Source organism: Lissotriton vulgaris, chromosome 11, assembly GCF_964263255.1.
Source record: "Lissotriton vulgaris chromosome 11, aLisVul1.2, whole genome shotgun sequence".
NCBI classification, from domain to species: Eukaryota; Metazoa; Chordata; class Amphibia; order Caudata; family Salamandridae; genus Lissotriton; species Lissotriton vulgaris.
The window spans coordinates 957,542,886-957,570,514 of record NC_141699.1 but is presented as its reverse complement, the minus strand read 5'-3'; the positions used below and the strand labels follow the sequence as shown (position 1 = coordinate 957,570,514).

At 44.4% G+C, this 27,629-nt stretch overlaps 1 protein-coding gene across 1 annotated transcript in view; it reads left to right on the top strand.

The window, feature by feature from the left end:
• The window catches only part of MISO1 (mitochondrial inner membrane subdomain organizer 1), a 142,080-nt gene that overhangs the window by 16,056 nt on the left and 98,395 nt on the right, over positions 1 to 27,629 (top strand). The window contains exon 2 of the mRNA XM_086944122.1: positions 13,802 to 13,861. Within this exon, the coding sequence (XP_086800248.1) occupies positions 13,802 to 13,861 (60 nt within the window). The remainder of the gene's footprint in view (positions 1 to 13,801; positions 13,862 to 27,629) is intronic.

The window sequence follows — 27,629 nt, the reverse complement described above, 5'->3', positions numbered from 1 at the left end:
ATATTTCGTAAACTAAGATCACCCTGATAAGGTTGGTGAATGGGCATTGTCAGGTCTAACCTTGCCATGCAATTTACGGGCAACTAGCTTGGTGGACTTGCATATTGGAAATTCTGTGGATTGTGACACTCTGAGATTACACATGTGCAGGGCAACACATGTGAAAAGAAAGTCAGTGTGTCACTGGTCAAATGCCTTCAGGTACTCAAGCTGGCAAAATTGCTCCGTAATTACAGAACTTGCTTCTAACGTCTTGTGATGTACAAGTCCCCGAAATCTAATCCTAAAGGAGCGACTCTGCCTTTCATTGTTTCAATTTCATTAAACCTATTCCCTTGAAATTGGCAATAGTTCCACCTCTTATTGTTAAAGTGCTTATGAACATCAAAAATGGGCCATGGCCGAGAATGTAGCTGGTGAACACTAGTTCTATTGAGCTCAGTGGAATGTGTCCCGCTTGGGCTGACTCTTCTTGCTCACTGGAGTGTCTACTAACTGGAGCTGTAGAAAGAGGGTTGTACATAGAAACCTAAGTAGAAAAGAAGAGCAAGTGGGAAGACACTAATTTATTGCAGGGCCTTATGAGAAGAGAGAACAACTGGCTGGGCAGCACAGAAGACTGTCGCAACAGGCCAAACTATTCCAGGTGGTCATGCTGGCTATTACATATAGTAAAGCATCTCAAAAGCGTATGCTGATCACTTGTTGAACACAATGTAGTGCAGAAAAGTAGAGACATTCTTAGAGATAGATATCCTGCCTTTCCTGGACTTCTGTAGTATTGTGTGTTAATGTGACATGTTTGTCAGCCATTTTGGGAGGGAGTATGTAACACTTCTGCTTAACCTAGTGACTCCGACCATCCAAAATGATCCTTTTGAGTTTCCTGACCCCCCTCGCAGAAAGACATTGGAGGGGGGAGAAATAATTTTTGTTGTTCACCCGAAACTTCGGGATCGAAAATGCAAATGAGCTGTTTACTTGAATCACTTCCGGTTCACAGAACGCCAGTCTCACAAATCGCGCGCACTTGTGACTATTTAATTCATGGGTTTGAGGAACCCTGGTCTACATCACTTTGTACGAGCGGCATGAGGCAAGACGACCGAACGGACTATAAATAACATCTCAGCAAGGTACATTGAGCTGACAGCGCACATCGTAGGAGGCGAGTGCTGCCCCTGTTAAGTAATTGTATCTTCTAGGGCTCGGCACCGGTAGCTAGTAGTTAAAATAATTTTAAACAATAGTTTAGTGAGAGCGTGGCACTGCAGAGTGAGAATACTGCAGATAACAGTGTGTTTGACTTGTAGTTGGCTTCTACGGGGTAGGACAATTATCTGTGATTATATCAGGCTGGCATTGGGTCCGTGACATTTACCTAATACTGCATACGGTAGACTTGGCAAAGTGTGTTCACCAGCTGGGGATTTATTACGATAAATCCGTATCTTTACTGTTGGCTGGCATGTGACTTTCTTAAATACATGTCAATAAATAAAACAAAAACTGGAGATAGAGGACGTATAGGAAAGGGAATGTAGACAGGGGATCGTAGAATAATTAGCTAGTTAGAACTTGAGATGACTGTTTATTAATACATAGTTTTATTTATAGATTGCAGCTACCAAGGAAGAAAGGAACCAAATCAGTTTGAAAAAGGCATCATTTACATTTACAAAATAAAGGACTGAGAAGTACATCTTCCCGTTTTAAACATCAGGTCAGTTTATCAATGTAATTTCAGGCAAAATATAGGTATACAACAGATATACAGGGCAATATGACTCAGTCTGCATTCACCCTGTTTAGGACGTCTCTCCAAGAAAGCCAGACAACGAAATGCTTGCCTCCCCTCTACAACTCAAGATAAGAAACTGTCCCTGAGTGAGGTACTCATGATATAACTCGGGGGTAAGAATGCTTTCTATGTTATTACCTGCGCCCATTAGTTGAATAAAGTTGTGAATAGAGGCTCCAACCCTTGCAATCTCCTTCTCTCTTTTAGGTCTCCTTACTGTATTGACTCTGAAAATAAGCTTAAACTTATTTACATAAGAACCCAGATAGTTCAGGCTACCATCCTAACTTAAGGTGAGATTCTATCTGCAAATAACATCTGTAATGTGTGACATGCCTTTAGTCACCCCAACAGTATTAATGCCACGCCCCAAGGTGATTATTGTACCTGACTGCAAACAACTAAGTCTTAGTACTTGGTTCACCACCTTTCAAACTCATTAGGAGTCATACAAACCCGAATAATATAATATATTTCTTCACACTCAGCCACCCCAGATGTAATGTGGTGTTTCACAGCTTATGTAAAAATGTAATGATTGTATTAAGTGTTGGTGATTAAATCATATGTCCTTCTTGTCTAGTTTAAGGCATGGGTATATTATATTTTGTTTGTAATTTCAGGTACCCTGCACACACTTAAGGAAGAGAGAGTAAATACTCTTTCTTGTCTGGTCCTGAGGAAGGTGGTCTCAACCCACCGAAACGCGCGTAGACCTGGCGTGGACAAGACACGAATAACATCTGTGTCATTCAAACCTTAGAATCAGCCTTTTTGTTGGGATTGGAATAAATGTGGGAAATGTATGAATGTGTCAGTGTGATTGTTGGTTGATGTGTGGATGGCAGGGTTGTATTGTTTTCGCTTTATATTAAGGATTGAATTCTAATAACACTGTGAAGATCTAGGCACTTTGCATTATAATTGTAATTGAATTGAATTTAAAATGATATTTATGAACTTGATGTATATACAAAAAAATGATTCAAAAAAGTAAAAAAAAATATATATCTTTTGATACACTTTTTAAAAAAAGAAAATAAACAAAATATATAAAATGAAACTCTTGTTGTTGCCTCACCTATGCTATTAAGAAGGTAAATAAACTTACTTGATGAAACTAGCTATGTAAGTAGGAACTGGCCGAGGGGGGATTTTTTTGTATGTTCATATTGCTGTTTTTCTCTCTTTCCCCTGGTCATTAATCTAAACATAGAGAGGGTCCCATTTTTCATGTTACTGCATTCACGGTTTTTCAACTGTGGGATTTTTTGTTAAATGTTTGTTATGCAATTAGGTTGATTTTTTAATTGTGATTATTTGGCTGTGAAATATCCGTGCATCGGATAGGTCTGTTTGTGCTTTGTTGGCCCCATTAACTCAGTGTCTGTTTCAATACTAGTGCTCTCCAAATAACAACGTCCTGCAGAGATCTCAATATCATGGATAAACTTGAAACATTTGGGTTCTCCGATGAGGAGTTCACCTCCCTATTGGGTCTGGTAACGGATGGGAATAACACTGCCCCAACTACATTGGGAGATAATAGTGAGTGGCAAAATCTACTAAACTTAAAGAAAAAAATGAAGCGTATAGAGTCACATGCATTTTACATGCTTGCATATCTTAAAGAAGGAGTTATACCATCTGGCCTTAGGGTTCGCAATGCCCCCGCCCTATTTATTGAGGTTCGCAAGTTTCTGGAGCGGTGGTCACTGATTTCAAACCGCTGCTCCAGAGACTGGATGATGTTAATCATAGAGACTGCGAAAGACTTATTAATAGCCCTCAGTAAAGAAATTCAAGAGTTAGAAGAAAAACTACAGACCTCTAGTGCTGTAGATGATGCCAAAAATAAACTTGAAAAGATACAATCAGAAATGAAAGATTTTGATACTTATCTAACCAACAAGAAAACTGAAAAACTAAAAAAAGATGTACGTTGGTTTGCGAAAGAAAAAATCTACCCTTATTTGAACCCCAACTACTATCAAGGAGGCAATCAATCAGGTTATAACCCCAACTTTGACAACACCTATAGAAGAAATTACACAAACTTCTCAGATACTGGTTCCTCTGACTCTGAGAATGATAATTACCAAGATTCAGGAAGGGGACGTTACAATGCCAGACCTCCCTTCAGAGGTAGACAAGGATTCCAAAATACTCACACCCGAAGTTTTTTATCGAGTGGCCCATACAGGGGGAAAAATGTGCACTGGCAACAAGACAGGGGAGGACACCAAATGATGAGCCCTCAACCTCAGCAACAATATGTAAAGACACGAAACCAGCAATATTGGTGGTAGCCCCAACTGACAAAACAAATGCAGATAAACTAATGGACACAATACCAATATATAACCTATCGTCTGTCCATCTCAATAATGAAGAAACAACACTTCTCAGTAGGGGGTTGTCTTTTGTACCCTGTACCCCCCTTAATAAGTTTAAACTCCATGAGGACTTGTTTGCATTCTTCAGAAAAGTCAGACTCAAGAAATATTTTGAGGATAGAGCAAAAGAAGAAGAAAATCTCAATCTATCGGGTTGCAAACCACCTTCCATTTTTACACCTACCCTTGATATGGTAGGACCCGAAGTGCAAATTTTTGAGCGTAGGGTACTACAAGACATCGCACGTCTTCTAACAGGTGTGAATAAATCTAGCTTTAATTTATCAAAACAGGAAAACCTAGCCCTTAAAAACATCGAGAGAAATACAAATTTGATAATAAAACCATGTGACAAGGGCGGGGGTATTACTATTTTCGATAAAGAAGAATATAACAAAAAAATGCTAGACATGCTGATGGTTGAGGAGCACTACAGGTTGGCCCATCCTAGAGAGTTACAACGGCTTAGTACTACGATAAAAGAAGTCACCAACACTGCCTTTGAAGAGGGATTCATCTGTGAAGATGAGTTAATCTTCCTCAATAAAACTTGTCCAGTGATTCCAGCACTGTATGGTCTGCCTAAGACCCATAAAAATCAAATCAGTCCACCCATGCGACCTATTATCTCTACGATTGGGTCCAACACGGAGCCACTGTCCAAATACGTGGACAAGTTCTTGTGCCCCTTAACACAAAAATACGAATCATTCATCCGGGATACAGGAGACATGATCACCAAAATAGAGGGGATGGCCTTTGACACAACTACAGACATCCTAGTAACGCTTGACATTGAGGCATTGTATACCAACATTCCTCAATGTCAAGCGTTACAGGCAGTGTCATTCTTGCTACGTAGATATCCTGGGAATAGAACAGATGGGTTTATCTTGCAGTGCCTGGAAATTGTACTGCTAAATAACTTTTTTGACTATGATGGTGCCCTTTACAAACAAGTGAAGGGCACCAGCATGGGGGCTTCTTGCGCTCCCAGCATAGCGAATGCCTACATGGGCGAGTGGGAAATAAGAAATATATACAATGAGGTCGCCCCCTTTTTTGAAAATGTCCGCCTATGGCGTCGATTTATCGACGACATTTTCTTCATTTGGCACGGGACGGAGGTCCTATTGCAGGAATATATAAGATGGTTAAATTCTAGTGACCCAAATCTGAGATTTACTTCTAACTACCACATAGATAAGGTAGAATTCTTGGACATAGAGATTAAGGTAAACAATGGAGCACTGGAGGTAAGTCTCTTTCGAAAACCAACTGCAAAAAATACAATCCTTCAATTCGGCAGTTTCCACCCACACTGCCAGAAGGATTCTATACCGTTCGGCGAATTCCTTCGAATACGCCGTAACTGCACGGATCTAATGGAATATCATCGTCATGGAGAAGCATTGAAATCTAGACTAATCAGCAGAGGTTACCCCCATCGACTGGTTAGGCAAGCTTTCAAAAGAGCAAAGTACTACGACCGTGACTCTCTACTGAGTGGCACCAAACGGAAACCCACAGAGAGATTAACTTGTGTCATCAATCACTCATCGCTAAACTATAAGATCAAAAATATAATTAACAGAAACTGGGGTATATTGGAAACAGAAGAGAGTGAGACTTTTACCTCGAAACCGCTAGTGGCTTACAGAAGAAATAAAAACTTAAAGGACCACTTAGTCCATACTAGGAACAAACAGAGAATGGGCAATACACAGACATCCATAACAGGGCAGAATCCAATATTGGGTAACCACAGATGCGGATCGTGCCATGCTTGTGATGCCGCTATTACAACTGATTCCATAAATTACAACAACTATAAAGTAACTCTAAGATCACTGACAAATTGCAGGAGTAGCAATGTCATTTACGCTATCCTGTGCCCATGTGATCTTGCCTATATTGGTGAGACAGGGAGAGAATTCCGCATTAGATTCAGCGAGCATAAGTCAGCAGTGAGATTGAAGAAAATTTCGGCACCCTTAGTGCAACACTGCATAGACCTGAACCATAATGAGACAGAATTGCGGTGGTGTATCTTAGAAAAGGTACAACACAAAACAGGTCAGCCTATGGAATATACCCGTAGAAAACGGGAGAGTTTCTGGATCTTCCAATTTGATAGTGTACGTCGAGGACTCAATGAGAATATAGCGTGGTTTGTCACGAAACACTTATAAATTGGGTAACTTTAAATAGACAACATTAAGGATTGGATGATAAACGCTGCTTAAAAAGAATCCAGTTTCCCCTGATTTTGTCCCTTAATTATTGATTCTTCAGGCATGAATAGAATTGGACTCCACTTACAAATGGCGTCTACAAATACATTAGTAGTGTGGTAGTCTATGGTCCAGTATGAAGATATATACGTGTCAGACCTTATATTCGGACACAAGCTATTTCATACGTTATAATAAAACGTATAACGTGTTTTGACACTTTTTATATTTCACTTTTAAGAATATCTTCATTTCTGTCAGCAATAACGCACTCGCAATATGAGAATACCAAGATAATACCGCTAAAATATGGCGACCGCACTTCGGGATCGAAAATGCAAATGAGCTGTTTACTTGAATCACTTCCGGTTCACAGAACGCCAGTCTCACAAATCGCGCGCACTTGTGACTATTTAATTCATGGGTTTGAGGAACCCTGGTCTACATCACTTTGTACGAGCGGCATGAGGCAAGACGACCGAACGGACTATAAATAACATCTCAGCAAGGTACATTGAGCTGACAGCGCACATCGTAGGAGGCGAGTGCTGCCCCTGTTAAGTAATTGTATCTTCTAGGGCTCGGCACCGGTAGCTAGTAGTTAAAATAATTTTAAACAATAGTTTAGTGAGAGCGTGGCACTGCAGAGTGAGAATACTGCAGATAACAGTGTGTTTGACTTGTAGTTGGCTTCTACGGGGTAGGACAATTATCTGTGATTATATCAGGCTGGCATTGGGTCCGTGACATTTACCTAATACTGCATACGGTAGACTTGGCAAAGTGTGTTCACCAGCTGGGGATTTATTACGATAAATCCGTATCTTTACTGTTGGCTGGCATGTGACTTTTTTAAATACATGTCAATAAATAAAACAAAAACTGGAGATAGAGGACGTATAGGAAAGGGAATGTAGACAGGGGATCGTAGAATAATTAGCTAGTTAGAACTTGAGATGACTGTTTATTAATACATAGTTTTATTTATAGATTGCAGCTACCAAGGAAGAAAGGAACCAAATCAGTTTGAAAAAGGCATCATTTACATTTACAAAATAAAGGACTGAGAAGTACATCTTCCCGTTTTAAACATCAGGTCAGTTTATCAATGTAATTTCAGGCAAAATATAGGTATACAACAGATATACAGGGCAATATGACTCAGTCTGCATTCACCCTGTTTAGGACGTCTCTCCAAGAAAGCCAGACAACGAAATGCTTGCCTCCCCTCTACAACTCAAGATAAGAAACTGTCCCTGAGTGAGGTACTCATGATATAACTCGGGGGTAAGAATGCTTTCTATGTTATTACCTGCGCCCATTAGTTAAATAAAGTTGTGAATAGAGGCTCCAACCCTTGCAATCTCCTTCTCTCTTTTAGGTCTCCTTACTGTATTGACTCTGAAAATAAGCTTAAACTTATTCACATAAGAACCCAGATAGTTCAGGCTACCATCCTAACTTAAGGTGAGATTCTATCTGCAAATAACATCTGTAATGTGTGACATGCCTTTAGTCACCCCAACAGTATTAATGCCACGCCCCAAGGTGATTATTGTACCTGACTGCAAACAACTAAGTCTTAGTACTTGGTTCACCACCTTTCAAACTCATTAGGAGTCATACAAACCCGAATAATATAATATATTTCTTCACACTCAGCCACCCCAGATGTAATGTGGTGTTTCACAGCTTATGTAAAAATGTAATGATTGTATTAAGTGTTGGTGATTAAATCATATGTCCTTCTTGTCTAGTTTAAGGCATGGGTATATTATATTTTGTTTGTAATTTCAGGTACCCTGCACACACTTAAGGAAGAGAGAGTAAATACTCTTTCTTGTCTGGTCCTGAGGAAGGTGGTCTCAACCCACCGAAACGCGCGTAGACCTGGTGTGGACAAGACACAAATAACATCTGTGTCATTCAAACCTTAGAATCAGCCTTTTTGTTGGGATTGGAATAAATGTGGGAAATGTATGAATGTGTCAGTGTGATTGTTGGTTGATGTGTGGATGGCAGGGTTGTATTGTTTTCGCTTTATATTAAGGATTGAATTCTAATAACACTGTGAAGATCTAGGCACTTTGCATTATAATTGTAATTGAATTGAATTTAAAATGATATTTATGAACTTGATGTATATACAAAAAAATGATTCAAAAAAGTAAAAAAATATATATATCTTTTGATACACTTTTTAAAAAAAGAAAATAAACAAAATATATAAAATGAAACTCTTGTTGTTGCCTCACCTATGCTATTAAGAAGGTAAATAAACTTACTTGATGAAACTAGCTATGTAAGTAGGAACTGGCCGAGGGGGGATTTTTTTGTATGTTCACCCGAAAAGATATTACAGCAAACTAAAGGGGGAATGGTCACCTAAGACCAGTTGGCGTATGACATATTTAGAGACAGGGATGGTCGAAATACTACATTACTGTTGCAAATATACTTTCTGTATATGCTAAATATGATGGTGTACAGAGGAGAGTGACTACATTGGAAGGTACGGTGCAACAACTGGAAGAGACTATCCGGGTTCTCCAAGAAAATGGTTCCCTAAAGATATTAAAGACATACAGGACAGTGTGAAGCTGACAGATATCTGATAGAAATCAGTGATTGGAAGTGTGAAGCTGCCAGATATCTTATAAAAATCAGTGACTGGAAGTGCTCATAAACTATTGGAGCCAAAACTGTGCAGTTGCTGGGAGTCACTAAAGACGAAGAGGATGTGGATTTAGACACTATACAAATGCCTGGATGGCAAAAGAGTTTGGGATGCTACAGGGAAATTTACTGTATCCAAAGGAGGGAGATTAGAGAAGGAGATCAATCGATCAACGGACACAGTTAACCACCCACTGGGAGGGTGGAAGGTCCAGTTACAGCTTGTGTCCGTGTTTTACACTGAGGAAACCTTCGGGGTGTGTGAGGCCCCCACCTCACCATAAGGCAGTTGGAAAAAGATCTCCGCCAAAGAGCCCCTCTTTGAGGTGAGCCCGTCGGGGATTGCACCGCCTCCCCGACGAGGAGCAACCGCCGATGATGAAGCATGACATCCTTCGGGGTGTGTGAGGCCATTATATCCAACAAAATGGATGCCCCAGGATGTTACTCCAACATCCGTGGTCATGCCAGCTAGACACTTTCCCCAATTCCCATAGGAACAGTACAGCGACCCCTTTTGTTTCCACAGGGAAATTTACAACAGGAATTAAGCTCTGCTAACATCTTAAGATTTTCACTCAGTTAATTGGTAGAAAAGAGGGTCTTACATTCACGCTATCTGTGACAGATGAAGAATTGCGAGACCTTGCTCTGGAAGTGGGGAAGCCGAGATGCAGTATACTGTTCAGGTGTAATACTATTTGTTTTTTTCTTACACAACAGCTACAGAGAGGGGCATGAGTGTCTTCATTCCTCCCAGACAGGACTTTGAGGCAAAGGTTTTCAATTTGTAATAATATATCCAGCAAATCTCTGTGATACATGTGGGAAAGGAGGATCTTTTTGTGATGTATCAGTTGCTTGTGGTGTCCTAGAATCGCACCAGGTGCGGAATTGATTCCCACTCATAGAGCAGTTGGCACTCCCTTTGTTTTGTCGAAGAAATAGGAGGACTTTGACTGCCACGGTTTTCTGACAGATTTATGATGCAACTTCATTGGGGGATGACATTGCCTGTTTTAAAGAGATCGCTCCATCCTTGCAATCCAGATTCAAAAGGAGTGATGGGGTTTTCCATACTTCACTGATCCCAGAGCTACCCTCATACTGTTATTGTGTAGGTTAGCTGTAGACCCATGGAAAAAGGGATTGGAACACAAGATAGAAACAAGGACAGTGGCTACCGCCATCCTGCCTAGTGCAGATCTGGGCTGAATCAGAAGTGAAGTGAAGTTGATATCTAAAAGCAAGTGAAGACTTCTAGTATGGCTATAGTGTTGACCTTTCTAGTTATCCATTGATATTATATGCTATATACCCGCTGATACTCCTTGTATTTTCCATTCTCTAAACTGAATTGATATTCATTATTTCTTCTGAGCTTTAATGGCAATAACGTGGATGTGATAATTGTAATTACCAATCTTGCGTTTTTTATAAGCTGTTTACTAACGACAGCTACACTCAATGTGATGTTATAACTTTCTGTGAGACTGTATAACACATTGATGACTTAATATGTACAGCACTCATTTGTATCCCATAGATCATTAATACTTTTGGTAATCATACCTTTGCTATTAGTAATGTCTTCATACCATAATTGTCTCACATCAACAATTTTGTTCAAATGATTAAGGTTATTTCTCTATGAAAACATGTTAGGTAATTATTTAATTCTTAATCCAAGTAAATTACTTTTTGTAGGAATAATATAGTGCAATTTAAAACTCGTAATCTCAGCAGATGACTATTGGTGAAAATATGTTGAATCGAGTTTGTAGACATACTATATCACTCCCAGTGAGAAATGTAATATTGTTTGTTCACTTAATGATGACTCTCAGTGAAAAAAGTAAAGTGTGAATTTACATCCTTTGAAAGTGCTTTGTAAGGATACTATTTGGATCTCATTGATCTCGTTTTTTGACTTATCATGATAGCCAGTCACAAGGATTCTAACCAAGGGTTCTAAATTCAAGTCCCGGCTGCAGCAACTGTGTGCCGCAATTGCCTAGCAGAGACTCATAGGACCAGGAGTAATCTATACTCTAGGTGTTCAAGATGGCTGCCACTATTGGCAAATAGCTCCAGTGTAGTGGCTCCATCAGATATGTAGAACTTCCTGCCTTTTTTTATTCAGGTGTTTAACATAGAAGGTTACTCCATATGGCACCATACTATCAGCAGCCCTCTGTCCTCTTTGTTCCTGAAAACAAGCAAGTGCAAGTGTTTTGAAGAACTACATCGTAAGGGAGGTGAACTTCGTCAGGAGGTGAACTTTGGAGGATTTTACCTTCTTTTGTCCCAGTGATTACTGCCTCCAAGGGCCTGGTTTATTACATAGTTGTGTTTAACCCATCCCTCAAAACTGTTACCTACCCACTTGACCTTTCCCTGTTTCATATAACTCCCCACTTTGTTCTTCATTCTTTGTTCTTTAAGTTTTTCTTCTGCCATGCATTCCTCTAGATACCCATGGCACACCCACAGAAGGTATGATAGTCACCCTTAATGTGCAATATAGCCTTTGTGATTATCTTTTATCATTTTTCTTATTTGGTGGAAGATGGAGGTAGACTGTCTTGTAGAAATCCAAGCATGCCTTTCAACCAAGTAAACTGGTTACAAAATAAAATCCTCACTTTTATGTGTGGAACAAAAAAAAACCACAGACCCAGTCTGCATCTATGCCTTTTTTATCTTGTACAACTTATTCTTTATCATGGGAGTTTGAAAAAAAATGGTCACATTACTCAAAGAATCTTACAGTTGTAGTAAATCTGAGGAATCCAGACAAAAGCAATATCAGGTTAATAAACTAAATTGCTACAAGTCATTCATATTTAATCTAATATAGAGATTGTGTTATGCCTATGCCTCAAAACAATGCTACTTACAGGGAAAGGTGTAGTCATCAAAGGAAGATTTTCAAGAGGTAAGATTCTCCAAGACACAATTCAACATTGAATGCATTATTAAAAGGAGGTTCGATATATATTCCATATCCATTGAAGGACATGCTACATCTCTTGACACAAAAACGTCTGAAGGTACCGGTACAGAGTCTGATTTTCCCTTCAGAAGTCAGGCTGAAATTCAGAACAACATGTATACAAGTCTCTGCAAATCAGGCAAAATGAAGTGGACCACTAATTGTTTTGGGTAGTTAAGAATGCATTTTTGTCATGGATGTACCGTATTTTCTGGCATATAAGACGACTGGGCGTATAAGACGACCCCCGACTTTTCCTTTTAAAATATAGGGTTTGGGCTATATTCGCGTGCTTATTAAATGACACCGGCGTATAAGACGACCCCCAACTTTTGAAAAGATTTTCAAGGGTTAAAAACATGTCTTATACGCCAGAAAATACTTTACCCTTTTTTCTAATTTTGTTCTTTAATTTGCCTTGGGTGTTAGAGCATTTCGTTAGTCATGTGAACTTATTTCTTTTTCCTGTGGGTTGTCAGTTGTTCAGTTATCTGGATACTTCTCTTAACCCCTTCGATGCTTGTGACAAGGTCAACTCGTCATGGGTGTTACCTGCGCTGTGCGTTTGACGAGTTGACCTTGTCACATAACAAGGGATTTTTAAAATTGCAGCACAGCACAGGAATTTGCTGTAGCAATGATGCGGTTATACTGGTTAAGCTGTTTATTAGTTTGGTTCTTTATGGGTGAACTCCTAATTTTCTAGTTTCTTTCCATTTACTTAATTCACTACTCAGGTCAAAGGGTCTTATGTTCAAAATTGTAGTACCCAAAGTATACTTGGATGTTGTTTTCTTTCACTATCTTAGTTTGATCTTGTGAAGTTTTAGGTCTCTCAGGATGGCGTCTGATAGAAGGGTTGGTGGGTAGACCTCTACTCCACTTCTTTCTCTCGATCCTGTGAAACTTGGCTCATTTCATGGCAGTTTGGTGGGTCTTGGTGCTGGTCTGCTCAAGCATGTTGGACTTGGTACTTTTTCTGATCCCTCTGGTGCATCCCTAATCTACTCCCCGAGTAGCCTTTCTGCCCTCTAGTAGTGTCTTGTAATTTTTCAGAATAACAATATTTTATAATTTTGTAAGATTCTAAAATCTTTTACTTAAGCGAAGTTTGACCTTTAAATGCACAGGAGTCAACGATGTCCTTACTCCCTGTAGTTTTATCTTGATTTTGCCACTAACCTGGCCCATGAGATTTGAGAAAACCAAGAATGTTGTTCACTTTTTACTAAGATTCTTTAGAGGGTAGTACAATGGGCTTTAGTGGTCTAGTGAGCTATTAGTTCTGATTTCCTTGTATTTTCTACCGAGCGTGAAGAATAGGAGAAAAATATTTTTATGTGAATATTGTCACTTTTAATATTCCAATCTGGCGTGGCTCATTATGCTTCCAACGGTTGTTTACATATGCAGAATTGAGGCAGCACTTGTTATTAATTGGTACCCCTGTCTGAGGTGGCAGATTGTGTGTCAGGCATGGAATATCAGTTACTTGCAATATCACCTCATATAATCCACTTCCTGTAGGAATGCTTTTTAATGGAAAATTCGATTTTTAAACTTGCTTTATCTGATGCTAAATTGTATGCAGTTAATGTAATTTCCTTATTTGCCAAGAGTATAGGGTAGGACTTGAGTAACTTACATTTAATTAGAATATATCTCATAATGTATATACCTTTGTCTTTAAATTTTACAGAACATCAGTACTGGAATGGCAGTGGCTGGGATAATTTTATTTGCAAGGAGTATTAAGCTGGTAAGTTCTGACAATTGTAAACATGACACATTGAGTTTGCAGAATGTAACTGAAGTTGTGTCATTCACAACTATCCAGTAATTTGACTGTGAACGATCTGCGTAGGCACATTTTGTTTGGGATAACCTTTTCGGCTCAAAGTTAACGACTGACATATTTAAAAGCAGTACAATAGTTGTTTGTGGCAGTGAGTGCAGAAGAATTTCATCTTCAAACACAAATATTACCTGCAGCAACTCCCCTTCCTATCAAGGCTGGTTCTCCGCCCAAGCTCTTTCAAATTTTTCCCTGACATTAGGCCAAATGCTGTGTAATTACACATTGGAGCATCTTATGCCTTCGATAACTTTGAGGGAATCGAATATAGTCATAAAGACACATTGAGAGTCTGCACTTGAGCAAAAAGTAGATTTTATGGGATTCCATGTCGACATGAATCCATGCCATCCGCAAAGACCCTCATTTTGAGGAACATTGCTGCTTAAGGGCCATCAGTTTCTCCTTATATTTTTCTAGGTCAGGTTACACCTGCTCTTCTGAGGTTGCCTTGATACTACAGGATTGTCAAGTGCCCAAATAGTACTCTGTCTCCACAAGGCCATAAGTTCTTAGGCTTTCGCAGAACATAGGATTGATTCGTCAGTTTAAGATCGGGAAGCTGAAAAGAGAGAATTAAAGGATATTTTCATGCTAGAGTATCAGTTGTCACTGGTTTCTCAACATAGAGTAAGTAATGAGGAAGTTAAAAAAATAAACAGAGAAGGAATGCTACAGGAGCTAATTGAAAGAATATTAACATTGCTAAGGCACTTACCACCTCTGTAGATTTATTAACATGATGTGCTTCCAGGTTAGCCCCACAACAGCAAGACACATGAGCACTGGTGTTTTCATATGGATAGCTTTCATGAACACAATAACTAACAAGGTAGGAAGAGGTGGTACCGAGCCTTGCACTTCACAGAGGAGTTGGGGGTAGGTGGACAGCTGTAGCAGGAAATAGTATATATTATAATACCATATATATTTGGCGTTTCTGGGGCATTGTCTATCCTCCATCTTGCACACAGAATTTGCACTCTGTTTCTAATCAGCTACAGTTAACCGTAATGACTGGTGCACATCACAGTGTTGCCTTTCCTCTCATGAGATCCTGCCCCACGAATGCACATTCTTGTCCCTGTGATGGACAGAGTAAACGAAGCACTTTGCACTTTTTCTTGTTCTGCAAATTGTACCAGAAGCTCAGGGTGTTGTATTTGAAACCCTTTTTTGTTACTCAGAATATCAGATCTTATAAAGCGGCGATGAAGTAGTTGATGACATTGGGCGATCCCTTTTTGTGCTATAACATAGCACTTTTTAGACTGAATGCAATGAAAACTAGAACAAGCATTTGCAATGCAATAGGTATCGCATTAGGAAAGTTTGAGCTATTGGTATTGTAAATGACATTTTTTTTATTCATGTGTTGGTTTTGAAAATAGCGAAATTAATAGCTTTGTCATTTACAATGCCAATAGTTTTAACTTTCGCAAATGTGACACCTATAGCATTTGTAATGCAATATAAACATTACAAACAGTTAAAATACATTTTCTTTTTTTAAAGTATGACATCATTTTTCAAACTTGTTCCTCTATTCATTGACGTTCATAGCAATCTGAGTGACACAGAGAGTAACAAGTTGGCATGCCTTATTCATCACCATGCTATTACTTGTAATGTTTCATATTATCATACAACATTTATTTAAAGTCAGACCTATTGGCATTGTTAATGTTTGTTATGCAATCTTATCGATGCTTTCTTGCGGACTACTATCTCCATATTGCTCCCCTTAAGTATTTGTTGCATTCTAAAAATTCTAACATAACATGATTTCACTGTGACGCTATGGTTGCAACACAAAACCGAAAAACATTTGAAATGTACTGGTTAAAGTTCCCTACACAAATCATAATTTGTGCCTTTGTGATCAAAACCATACCTCACACCGGACAACTTCCACATGTAAAACTAGTAAACAACTGGACTTAAGACAATAGAATAATGATACATATCCATACAAACTATATTATACCCATGTCAATTGTAAGATGATATACATCACCAGTTATGTCAGATCTAATGGATTCTGCTACATCATGTATGTTATGAGCAGTTTATTTTAAAGTGATTAATAGTTTGTGTAGCAGATCATTTGTAGTGAATTTAAGGGGCTATTAGGTTTTCTTTAGTGTAATTGTTGGCGTAGTCATGTTAAACTGTTGCTGCTTTTTGAAGAATGGAAAACTATTCAGTGCTTTTATTAAGAAAGCACTAGTTGGTACCCTTGTAGACATTAATGACCCATTGTCGTGAAGTTGACTCTCAGCCACTTTTTTTTAGCTAACAGGTCTTAAGCATGCTGGGACTTGCAGTTTTCAACGTCCTAACGCGACTAGCTCAACTAATCTAGGTTTTCCTAGTGCTTGAGGTCCTTTTCGTTCCATTATTGACGAATGACTAAAAGTACTAGAAAGCAAAGAAAAAGATATCTACTCATCCTTTGAAAACAATAAACCACTTTATATTTTTCATATTTTAAATACACAAAAGTACAGCCAAAAAAAACCTGTGGGTGGGTTCTACACCTCTCTAATGCATCATTCATCGGTAACCTGAAAGACGTATTAACAGAAAAGCATTATGCCGAAGATGAGAAGGCAATCTTCTTAAACAGCAGACAGGTAAAAATCGAGGGTGTCTGAACATGATGCATGTCATTAATAACACTGACATCTGTAAATACTTGAGTGAATATGCAACTTGTATACATATATCTGTAACCACTAGGGTTTGTAGTAGACCTTTGTACTTACTACTACTCCTATGTGAATGTAACGTTTTACTGTTTTTTATCTTCCTTGTGCGAACATGCAACTTGTTTATATGCAACTTTTGCTGTATGTACCTTTTATGTAACTCATGTAATCCAAATTCCTTATGTAATGCAACTGGATCTTATGTAAAGCGTTCTGACACCTTCGGGTAATGTTTGCGGTATATAAATTCGCGAAATAAATAAATAAATAAATAGCTAGATAGGACTGAGGGTCTTACACATGGACTGGCTCTTAGAAGCATGTGCAGGTTTGATGGAAGCACATCTGCCAAGTCTCCCAGGTCCATGTGTTACTTGCATTTAATTTCCGGATATTGTGATTGGATAAACAGAAGTGGTAAATAAACTACTCAGGCTGGGTGGCCTACTCACATGCGGGCATGAAGGGTGGAGACTCTTACAATCCTCACCAAGGCGCCTCGTTAATCTACCACAGCTGCAGTTCGAGGAGCTGCTCAAAGCGCTAGGCTTGTAGCGTGGAGTATAGTTTAGAATTACACAGCTAGCTAACGTGCAGCCACTAGTAAGGTTTACTAGTTAACTCCTAATCTCGGAAATCCAGGATTGTACTTCGTTGATTATATCGCAGAATAAGTTTTACCTTTCTTTCAACTAGTGATATAAATAGGAACATGTTGGGCCAAAATTCTAGCAGTTTATAGGGGAAATACGGTTCTTTCTTTTAATCACAATTTATTGAACCGGAAGTTCGGCAGCGTGAAGCCGGTCGTGGGGCGGGACTTCCGCCTTCTGCGTGAAGCTCGCATCCACGGACTGCCAGAGAGCAGCATTGGTGACGCGGGCGGGGCTCCCATGCCTGAGGTAGAGCCCCGGGGTGGCTGCCGAAGTCAGGAGTGGCGGCGATGCGTTGAGTGGGGCTTAGTTGTAAGGGGGGGGCGGGGTGTGTGTCTGTGTGTGTGTGTGTGCGCTGGGGGGGTAGGGGGCTGCGGCGGGTGTATGCGTGCGTGTCTGTGTGCGTGTCTGTATGTGTGTGTGTGTGTATGCAGGGGGGGTGGGGAGGTGGCAGCGGGGGTGGGGAGGTGGCAGCGTGTGTATGTGTGCGCGCGCCTGTGTGTGTGTGCAGGGGGTGGTGGCTGGCTGTATGTGTGTGTGCGTGCCGTGTTTGCATGCAAGCCAAGCGAAAGCAGGGGCTGTGTGTGCGTCTGCGCAAGCGCGTCTCAGAGGCACGCTCCCGCGGTCAAAACTGAGACTGCAAAAGCGTGCGTCTGACTCGTGTCTTCATTCCCAGAAGCGGCTGACAATAGGTTCCGAGCAGACACAGCAATCAATGCTTCGCATTGAATGCAGGTCGAGCTCGACCTAAAAAGCATGTTGTAATGGATAAGGAACTGATATCTGTTTTTACTATTTTAACTAGATATATTTATTTTGAGTGATGTCAATATACTAATGATTCTTGTATGTATGAATTATAGCCGAAGATCAACTACCTTTTTTACTCTGCCTTTCCTGTACTAAAATGGTTGGAATTTAGGATGATGCGATTGGGATTTTATTGTTTTTATTTTATACTGGTCTGAGTCTTTTATTGATGTACTTTCATGATATTTTTATTTTCAACCGAATAAAGATTATGAATCGAATCGACTGGTGTATTGAGATGATCACAGTCTCTTATTCATATGCGTTGAGCAATCATTAATATGACCAAAATCACACAATGATTGCAAATATTGCAATTCAAATTATTTAAACAAAGTACTGTGGCCTTTAACCCTTCAATTCACATGCCAACCCATTCATGAAAACTAATTTGAACTGAACACCCCGTAATGTTTTCCCTCATAGGTATTATATCAAATGCAAGCAGCCTAAAGCCTTTGAGCGGTGGGCGAGGACATTTTTGCCACAAAAGGAGCATAGAAACGAATATTTAGTAGTGCTTATTGATTTAGCACAATAAGTATGTGCGATGCAAAACACTGCATGTTAACATTTCAGCTAAGATTGAAAGTGATTTTTTCTGGGCATCATAATAAAATAGTTCCAAAAGAATGTTATGTGTTCATTAAAATAAATTAAAATATGTTGAAACGGATGGAGCCAAAACACCTGGAGGTCATTGGAGGTGGTATTGTGAGCATCCGGTACAAATGATCTCTAATATTGCTTTTCTATTATTCAAATTAACCCACTTAAAATTTTAACTGTTGCGATGATGTTCATTTTCTCTTTTAAAATGGTGTTTCATCAAGTACTTGGGGGGAAATAACTCTTCATAATTAATTTACCGGAGTATTGCGCCCCAGGACATACCATTAGGCACTTCGGGTGACTATTCCCCCACCCATCTTGAAGATCACTGTCTCAAAGCAAGCAGCCAAAGAGGTGTGTTCCAGTAAGACTATGTGCTAGAGAATTTAACTTAGGAGATCCCTACCTCAGGGCAAACCAAGGTGGCCACTGAAAGTCCCAGATTTGTGGTTGGTGGTGTCTCCTCAAACTGAGCCATTACAATACAGATAAAGAGGGGAAAATGGAGGGATATATTAGTGAGTCCAGTCAGCTGTGGGTTGCATACTTGCAGCTATATTTTTCCTCGGTGGAGAAGGCCATGGCTGAGCTATAGTTTGAGTGTAAAGTCCGAGTCTGTGGCTCTTTGACCCCTGCCACCTATAGTCGCTAGATGGTAGATACAACAAATGTAGAAACAATCAACTTGCATAATAATTTGACCATCTTTGTCCTGATCTACAAACCTCAACCTCCTCAAATCAAGGAATGCAATAGTTACATGAACCAGTAAGCTAACAAATAATAGACCTAATAGCACATGAAACAGCATTGACCAGCACCAACGACCCCACCACCGCCAGAGCCAACCTACACGAAGGGATGACAGACGTTGCCGAGTGGATGATGACCAGCCGCCTGAAACTGAACTCAGACAAGACGGAAGTTCTCATCCTGGGCTCCTCACCCTCCGCCTGGGATGACTCCTGGTGGCCCCCCGCCCTGGGCAGCGCACCCAAACCGACAGACCACGCACGCAACCTGGGCTTCATCCTGGACTCCTCCCTCTCCATGACCAGACAAGTCAACGCCGTCTCCTCGTCTTGCTTCAAAATCCTGTGCATGCTACGTAAGATCTTCCGTTGGATCCCCACCGAGACCAGGAAGACGGTCACCCAGGCCCTCGTCACCAGCCGACTGGACTACGGCAACGCCCTCTACTCCGGAACTACTGCCAAACTCCAGAAGAGACTCCAGCGGATCCAGAACGCCTCAGCGAGACTCATCCTCGACATCCCCCGACACAGCCACATCTCCGGACACCTGAGAAACCTGCACTGGCTCCCGGTCAACAAGAGAATCACCTTCCGTCTCCTCACCCACGCACACAAAGCCCTACACAACCAAGGCCCAAGATACCTCAACAGCCGCCTCAACTTCTACACTCCTACACGCCAGCTTCGATCGACCAGCCACGCCCTTGCCGCCGTCCCCCGCATCCGAAGAGCCACAACAGGAGGAAGGTCCTTCTCCTACCTGGCCGCCAAGACTTGGAACTCCCTACCGACCCACCTCCGCCTGACCCAAGACCACCTCGCCTTCAGGAAGCAGCTCAAGACCTGGCTGTTCGAGCAGTAGCGGACCCCCCCTCCCCAAGTGCCTTGAGACCCTCCGGGTGAGTAGTGCGCTATATAAATGTTTTTGATTTGATTTTGATTTGACATTGCTTGATCCCAGTTCTGTGGGTTTGTGTGTTTTAAAACCCAAGCATTCTCCGGCCCTGTGTATTGGTATCTTTTAAAGCATACCTTCTTCAGTTTATCACATTTGCTTATCATTCTTCCAGCTACCACAGCTAAGAGAATGAGACTTACTGCCTTTATGAGAGAACTTTTTTTGCACACATTACAACCCTCGTATGAGTTAGCAAGCAGAGAGATGACATCAGGGGAGACCTCTGCTCTTGCTCTGAGTGTGTCCCTCTTAGACCCTTCCCTTGTCTGACCTATCTTGGCACCCATTTTTAGCTCACACCTTCCAGACCGCACAAGCTGTGTCTGGTTGGAAAAGACGTGTTGTAGGCTTACCCAGAACTTACATGGGGGCTTTTAGCCTGCCCATTCCTTAGCATTGTTTGACCTTATTGTCACTTTCATTTGCTTTCTTATTATTTAATGCCTTTCTTTTTCTATCTTGTGTTTGACCCTCTCGAGCATAACCTGTTATCCCTTTGGCTTGGCTGCTAACTTTCAGGGAACTACTTACTTTCTTAAGCACTTAATGAGAGTGCATGTGTTTCCCAGCTCTTTCCCTTGTGTGTATCTCCCTCGCCAAATTTTTGCCGCTCCATGCTCCATGTATCAGTCTCCCTCTTGCTGCTTGCTCTCTCCCTCTTGCTTGTGCTTCACCTTCCACCAAACTCCCCCCCCACAAAGTGTGGCAGGGTATGCTCAGACGTGAGTCCCTTTCTCACTTTGCCACTGGATTCAAGCAAGCCGGGCTGAAGACGGCTGGAATGCCAGAAACCGGTCCTCGAAGCTTGTTTCCAGTCCAGGGAAGACATGGCTTGGCAGTTCGGGCTGGACTGTTCCCATAAGGCACAGGGTCAGACTGATTTGCATATAGCCATGTCTGAACTGGGGTGGCAGAGTGGGCTAAAGAACGGTGATGGATTAAACCCAGATCTTTTGACTGGGTTTGAGTGTTTGATTGATTCAGATGCTCCGTCCATCACCACCCCCTTTTGTACCGCTCCTAGTATTGTAGTCACCATCATGCTTGTGCACTGGATAACTGCCATCACTAAAACCTAGATTGCCGTCTTTGGCCTGCCCAGATTTCTGCATCTTCCCTCATCACCCACACTAGCAGAACATTGGTAAGTTCCAATATGGACTCACTGGTGGAGCAAAATCCTATGAACTGCCATTCATGATGCAACCCCGGGCTTTGTGGGCACGTCTCATGTAACACTGACACCCAATGGACCTGCTCCAGGCAGCCATAATGGACTGAACACAGTGCATTTGGCTCCTGAACGCCTATTGCTTGGCACTTCTTCTGTTAGCTTGTAATACTTTGCCATAATTTAGCTGGTATATGGGGTTCACATACTGGACGGTGAAAAAGAGCTTCAGTTGAAAGCAGCCACCTTGGCCTCTTCCTGTGAGCTCCATATTCCTCCAATAAATATTTGATTGGCTAGAATACAACATACTAATGGAGGTGCTTACAAATTTCAGCTATGGCCCATATTTCAGAAGACAGATATAGCAGCTAGAGGTCCTTTCAAACCATTTTTCTTTTGGTAGATGGCCCAAGTAGAGGTTACCCTGTCACCAGTCTTTTTCACACAGGCTACATAACCACTGGTAGTATTGATACCGACAAAATTAAAAGGTTTAGGTGTAAAGTGGGCATGATGAAAATATTTCTCTTCACCTGGGTGATATGTTAACATCCCTTTTAGGTTTAAAGTATTTTATTAAGGCATAAAAAAACACGGGGAGGGGAGCAGGAGGTCAGGAAAACATACAATACAAAAAGCAAAACGTTGCAGCGAGTCAGAAGAGAAAGAGGGGGGCAGGATGCCCCAGAGGGTAACCAGGCAAAGACATAAGGCAATAAGGCATTGTGAACGACCCCCCTGTAGACCCCCACTCCCTAAGCAAGGCCAAGCCAGAATAGCACTCCGCGACACAGTAAAAGAGAAGCATACCGTTCCACCAGCCCCTTGACCCCAGAAAAGAAGGAGAAAGAAAAGCAAAGGAAGAAAGGAAAGAAAACAATACCCCAACATCCCCGTCCGAAAGTCAGCATTAGAAGCGTATAACCCCACTTCCCACCCCCAACCCTCGGCCCCCAATCCGCACATTCACTCCGCCGCTGGCGCCGGCGGTGTCAGCCTAAGGAGGCGCAAGTACCGTGGACACGTTAGCTCGCGAAATTCCGTGGACAGCAGTGCCAAAAAGGGATGCCAGAGCTCCTCAAACTGGTCAACATTCCCAGCCACCGTTAGCGATATCTTCTCCATGCCCAGTACCTGCCAAAGCCTATGCAACCAACCAGTGATAGAGGGGGCAGTGGGGGTGCACCAAAGTACAAGTATGTTCTGAACGGCGGAGCCTAGCGCAATCGCAATTTGCCTGCCCCTGCGGGATTTCAGCGGGTACATCAAGTCATTGGGGAGGCCAAGCAAGACATACGCGGGGAAGCGCGGAAGCTCGATCTCAAAATGCCTATCCACCTCGTCTAAGACTTCCTTCCAGTAGGCCGACAGCACCGGGCACTCCCAGAGAATGTGCGTGAGGGTGCCCTCCTGTCCGCAGCCGCGCCAGCAACCCTTATCGCCTATTTTGCGCATCTCGTAGAGCCGCTCCGGGGTGTAGTACCAATAGGTGGACACTTTAGTGAAGGTTTCCGTCAGCCCAGTGTGGTACACAGAGTGCCTCGCCCGATACGCAGTCTTGTCCCATTCCTTGTGGCTCAGGGTCCTGCCCAGTTCCCTGTGCCAGCGCTCCCTCCCTGGGTTATGGTAGTGGAACGGCGGGGGTTGGAGAAACTTATACAAATCAGTGATGAGTTTGGCGTCCGAGGCCCGGGTTACCAACCATCGCTCATAGGGCGTAATCGAACGGGCGGCGACGTCACGCACTGGGGGTTGAAGAGCCCAGTGGCGGACTTGCATGTAACGCAGTCTGTCCCCTTCCGTTAGGCCAAACTCCTGTCGGAGCTGCTGGAAGGGGAGCACGCCCTCCGGCCCGTAGATCTGGAAAAGCGCCCTGCATCCCGCACTCACCCAGTGGGAAAAGGCCCCCGGCTCCAGACCCGGAGTGAAGTCCGGGTTGCCAGCAATGGGGGTGAACGGCGATGGAAAAGTGGTGAGCTCCCGAAGCTCACACACCGCGTCCCACACTCTTAGCGGGACCCGGGTGATGAAGGAGGCGTAGAGATTAGGCGGGCGATGAATGCGCCGCAGGAACGGGACCTCCTGGAGGGTACGGCCTGCAACTGCCTGGTCTTGAAAGAGCCAGTGTTTGTCCGACTCCCACCGGCTCCACTCCACCAGGTACCGGAGCTGCGCCGCCTGAAAGTACTTCCGGAGGTCCGGGACTCCGAGACCCCCCGCCTCCGGGGCAAGCATGGAGAGGACCCGCTTCATCCGAGGCTTACGGCCCTGCCACACAAAGCGGGAGATGTCTGCCTGCGTCTGCCGTATCCAACCCACGGGGGGCTGAAGAGGTAGAGCGCGAAAAAGATACAGGATCTGGGGCAGTATCGTCATCTTCACCGCCGCAATACGGCCCAGCCACGAGAGTAGGCCCTTGTTCCATCGGCCGAGTTCCTCTTTGATCTTTTTGCCCAGAGAGGAGTAGTTAGCTGCGACCATGGCAGGCAGGGAGGGAGCAAGCAAAATGCCCAGGTAAGGCACCGTGGAGGAGGACCACTGCAAAGGGAAGAGACTTTGAAGGTCCCGCCTGGTGTCGGCAGAGAGCGACACATCCAGTGCAGCCGACTTGGTCATGTTCATTTTAAAGCCCGCAACGCGGGTAAAAGCGTCCAGTTCCTGGACGCAGGCAGGGAGCGACCGCCTGGGGTCATCTAGGGTCAGCAAGACATCGTCCGCGTATAAGCTGACGGTATGTGTGTATTGCCCCATCTTCACCCCAATAGCGTCCGGGTTGTCGCGAATCCTCTGCGCAAACGGCTCCATATAAAGGGCAAAGAGGAGCGGCGAGAGGGGGCAACCCTGTCTCGTGCCGCGCTCAATGGCGAAGCTGCTGGAGCTATGTCCATTGACACGCACTGACGCCGACGGTCTCCTATAGCAGTTAAAGACCATAGTGCGGAACTTCTCGCCGATCCCCAGTTTCCCAAGAACCAGCTCGAGGTATGGCCAATGAACCCTATCAAAGGCCTTCTCCGCGTCGACCGATAGCAGCATCCGCTCCCCCGGGACGCGTGAGGCCTTCTCCAGCACGTGCGTCACCCTCTTCGTGTTGTCGACCGTCTGCCTACCGGGTACAAAACCGGCCTGATCCGCCTCCACCAAACCTGGTAGGTGTAGACCCAGTCTGGCCGCCAAGATTCCGGTGTAAAGCTTGAGGTCCACATTTAGGAGCGAAATGGGCCGGTACGAGCCGCACAAGGTCCGGTCCTTCCCCGGCTTGGGGATAACCGACACAGTCGCCGAGAGGAGGTCCGGTGGGATGGCACCCGGTTCGGAGAAGGAATTGAACAAGCGAGCCAGGAGAGGAGCGACAGTGGGACAGAAGGTCTTGTAGAACAAGGCCGTGTAGCCATCCGGACCCGGGGCTTTACCATGCTTCAGCCGTGCGATCGCGGAGATGACCTCCTCCACGTGAATGTCCCTCTCTAGGTGGTCCGCCTGGGAGGGGTCCAAGGCCGGGAGGGTCACGGATTCCAAATAGGCCTCAGCCGCTCCCGGTGGGGAAGGTTCTGAAGCGTACAGTGCCTCGTAAAAGGAACGAAAGGTATCTGCCACCTCCGCGTCACCGGAAACCGGGATCCCATCCACTCCCACCAGCTCCTTCACCACATTGCGTTGCTGGGCAGCCCTGAGCCTATGGGCCAGGAGCTTACCGCACCTGTCTCCGCCGGTGTAAAAGGCATGTTTCAGGCGCAGCGCTGCGTACTCCGCCCGATCTAGATCCAACGCAGAAAGGAGTTTCCGTGCCGCCTTCAGTTGCTTCCAAACACGGGTAGCCCCCGTTCGGCGGTGGACCTGCTAAAGCTCCCTGACCTGCGCCGTCAGTTCCTCCCGCTTGCGCTGGCGTTCCTTGTTTTCCGCCGAGGAAATGGAGATGAACTCTCCCCTGACGACTGTTTTCAAAGCCGCCCACTGCGTAGCCAGGGACGTGTCAGAGTTGTTATTGTGGGTCAGGTAGTCCTGGATGACCTCCTCCACTCGGTTCACCACCGACTTCTTATGGAGAAGCGTGTCCCGAAGCCGCCACATCCCTCTGGAGGGGGGGGCCGCCGGCCAAGCAAAGACTCCGGAAACCGGCGCATGATCGGACAGGGACAAGACCCCGATGTCCGCCGCCGCGGCGGCCGAGCGAAGCGGGCCGCTCACCAGAAGATAATCCAACCGCGAATAAGTGCGGTGCGCGTGGGAGAAGTATGAGTAGTCCCTATCGGTGGGATGCATGGTGCGCCAGAGGTCATGCAGGTCCATCTCCGCAATCTGGTCCTGTACCGCCCTAGAAAGCTCCCCTGTCTGCGGAAAGCGCTGGGCAGACCTGTCTAGAGTGGAGTCGAAGACCATATTCAGGTCCCCCCCCAAGATGATATGGCGATCGGGCGAGGCAGTAACGTCCACCAACACTGATTCCAGGAAACGATCCTGGTGGTCGTTTGGGCTGTAAACCGAACCAACCGTAAAGGCAACACCTCCTAAGCGCATGCGATACACTAAAAGCCTCCCCTTCTGCTCAGCATGTTTATACAACACCTCCCCCCTAAAGGAGCTGGCTAGAAGAATGGCCACCCCAGCGGTCTTAGTCGCAGCAGAGGAAAAGAGTTGCGTGGGGAACTTGGCAGAGCGCAACCTATGGCAATCTCTGGAGAGTAAATGGGTCTCCTGCAGGAGGCAGATATCCGCCTGCGACCCCTCCAACAGGGAGAGGATCGCCCTACGCTTCACGGGGTTATTCAGACCCTTAACATTAAGGGTCACTACTTTCAAGGGTGGCATCGCCTCCGGGGAAACAACGCGCTATGCAGCAGGCGGGGGATCAGCGGAGGGGGCGCGCGGGGCAGGGGCGCAGGGAAGGCCAGAAGCGGCATCGCACACGTTCGGACAACTTCGGACGGGACCCCCCCCCACAACAAACCAACAGTGAAACCCCCCCAAAACCCATTTATGGCAACCAGCCAAAACAAAAAGCAGAAAACAACACCCCATAGTCTCAGTCTAGCCCAAATGGGCGAGTCTGCAGGAAACAGTCAAGTGGACGTCCAGCCACACACCACCCCCCTCGCCCCCCCAGCCCCCAACCCAGCATCGTTAAAGCTAAGAGCCTCTCCCCCCGGAGAAAAGTTAGGCCGTTAAGGCCACACCAGTAGATTCAGGCAAGTTCCTGGCCGCAGTCCTTAGGGCCTCCGCCATTTCAGCTCTGATGGTGGGCGAGTCTGGACGACTCGCTGGCGCTGACGATGGGCGCCTTCTCGACCTCCGTCGGCCCCGCCGCTCGGGGCGCCGCCATGCGGGTGTAGCCCCTTCCTCCTCCGTAGCAGTAAGGCCCAGCACTCCGCAGACATCTTGTAAGGAGCGCAGCTGATGCAGCACCCCGTTCCATCGAAAGATAAGACGGAAGGGGTGACCCCAGGAATAGGCTGTCTCGTGCTCTCGCAGAAAGTCCGTAGCGATGCGGAAAGACCTGCGCTTCTGCAGTGTGATGGCGGACAGGTCCTGATAGAGCGCTACAGGTCTTCCTCGGAAGGACAGTGGTTGCTTCCTGCGGGCCTCCGTCATGATGCGCTCCTTTAGAGGGAAATCTGGCAAGAATGCCAGGATATCAGGCGGGGGTGCCGATGACTGGCGTTGGCGGCCCACCCTGTGTGCTCTGTCAATGCGGATTGGGAAATCCGCTCCTTCCTCCAAGATGTCGCGGAACAGGTCCTGCAGATAAGCCACTAGGTCCGCACCTTCATCCGCGGATGGAACACCCCGCACCCGGATGTTATTCCGCCTGGACCTGTTCTCGAGGTCCTCCGAGTGGGCCTGGAGCTCGACACATTGCTCCCGGAGGCGGAGGACGTCCTGCTGGAGATGGGTTATCTCCTCATCGCGACGTTGAGCCGCCGTCTCCACAGTGTCGACCCGCTCGCCCAGGCCCTCGACTTCCCTGCGCACCTCCCGGACCTCTCCAGCCACTTCGGTCT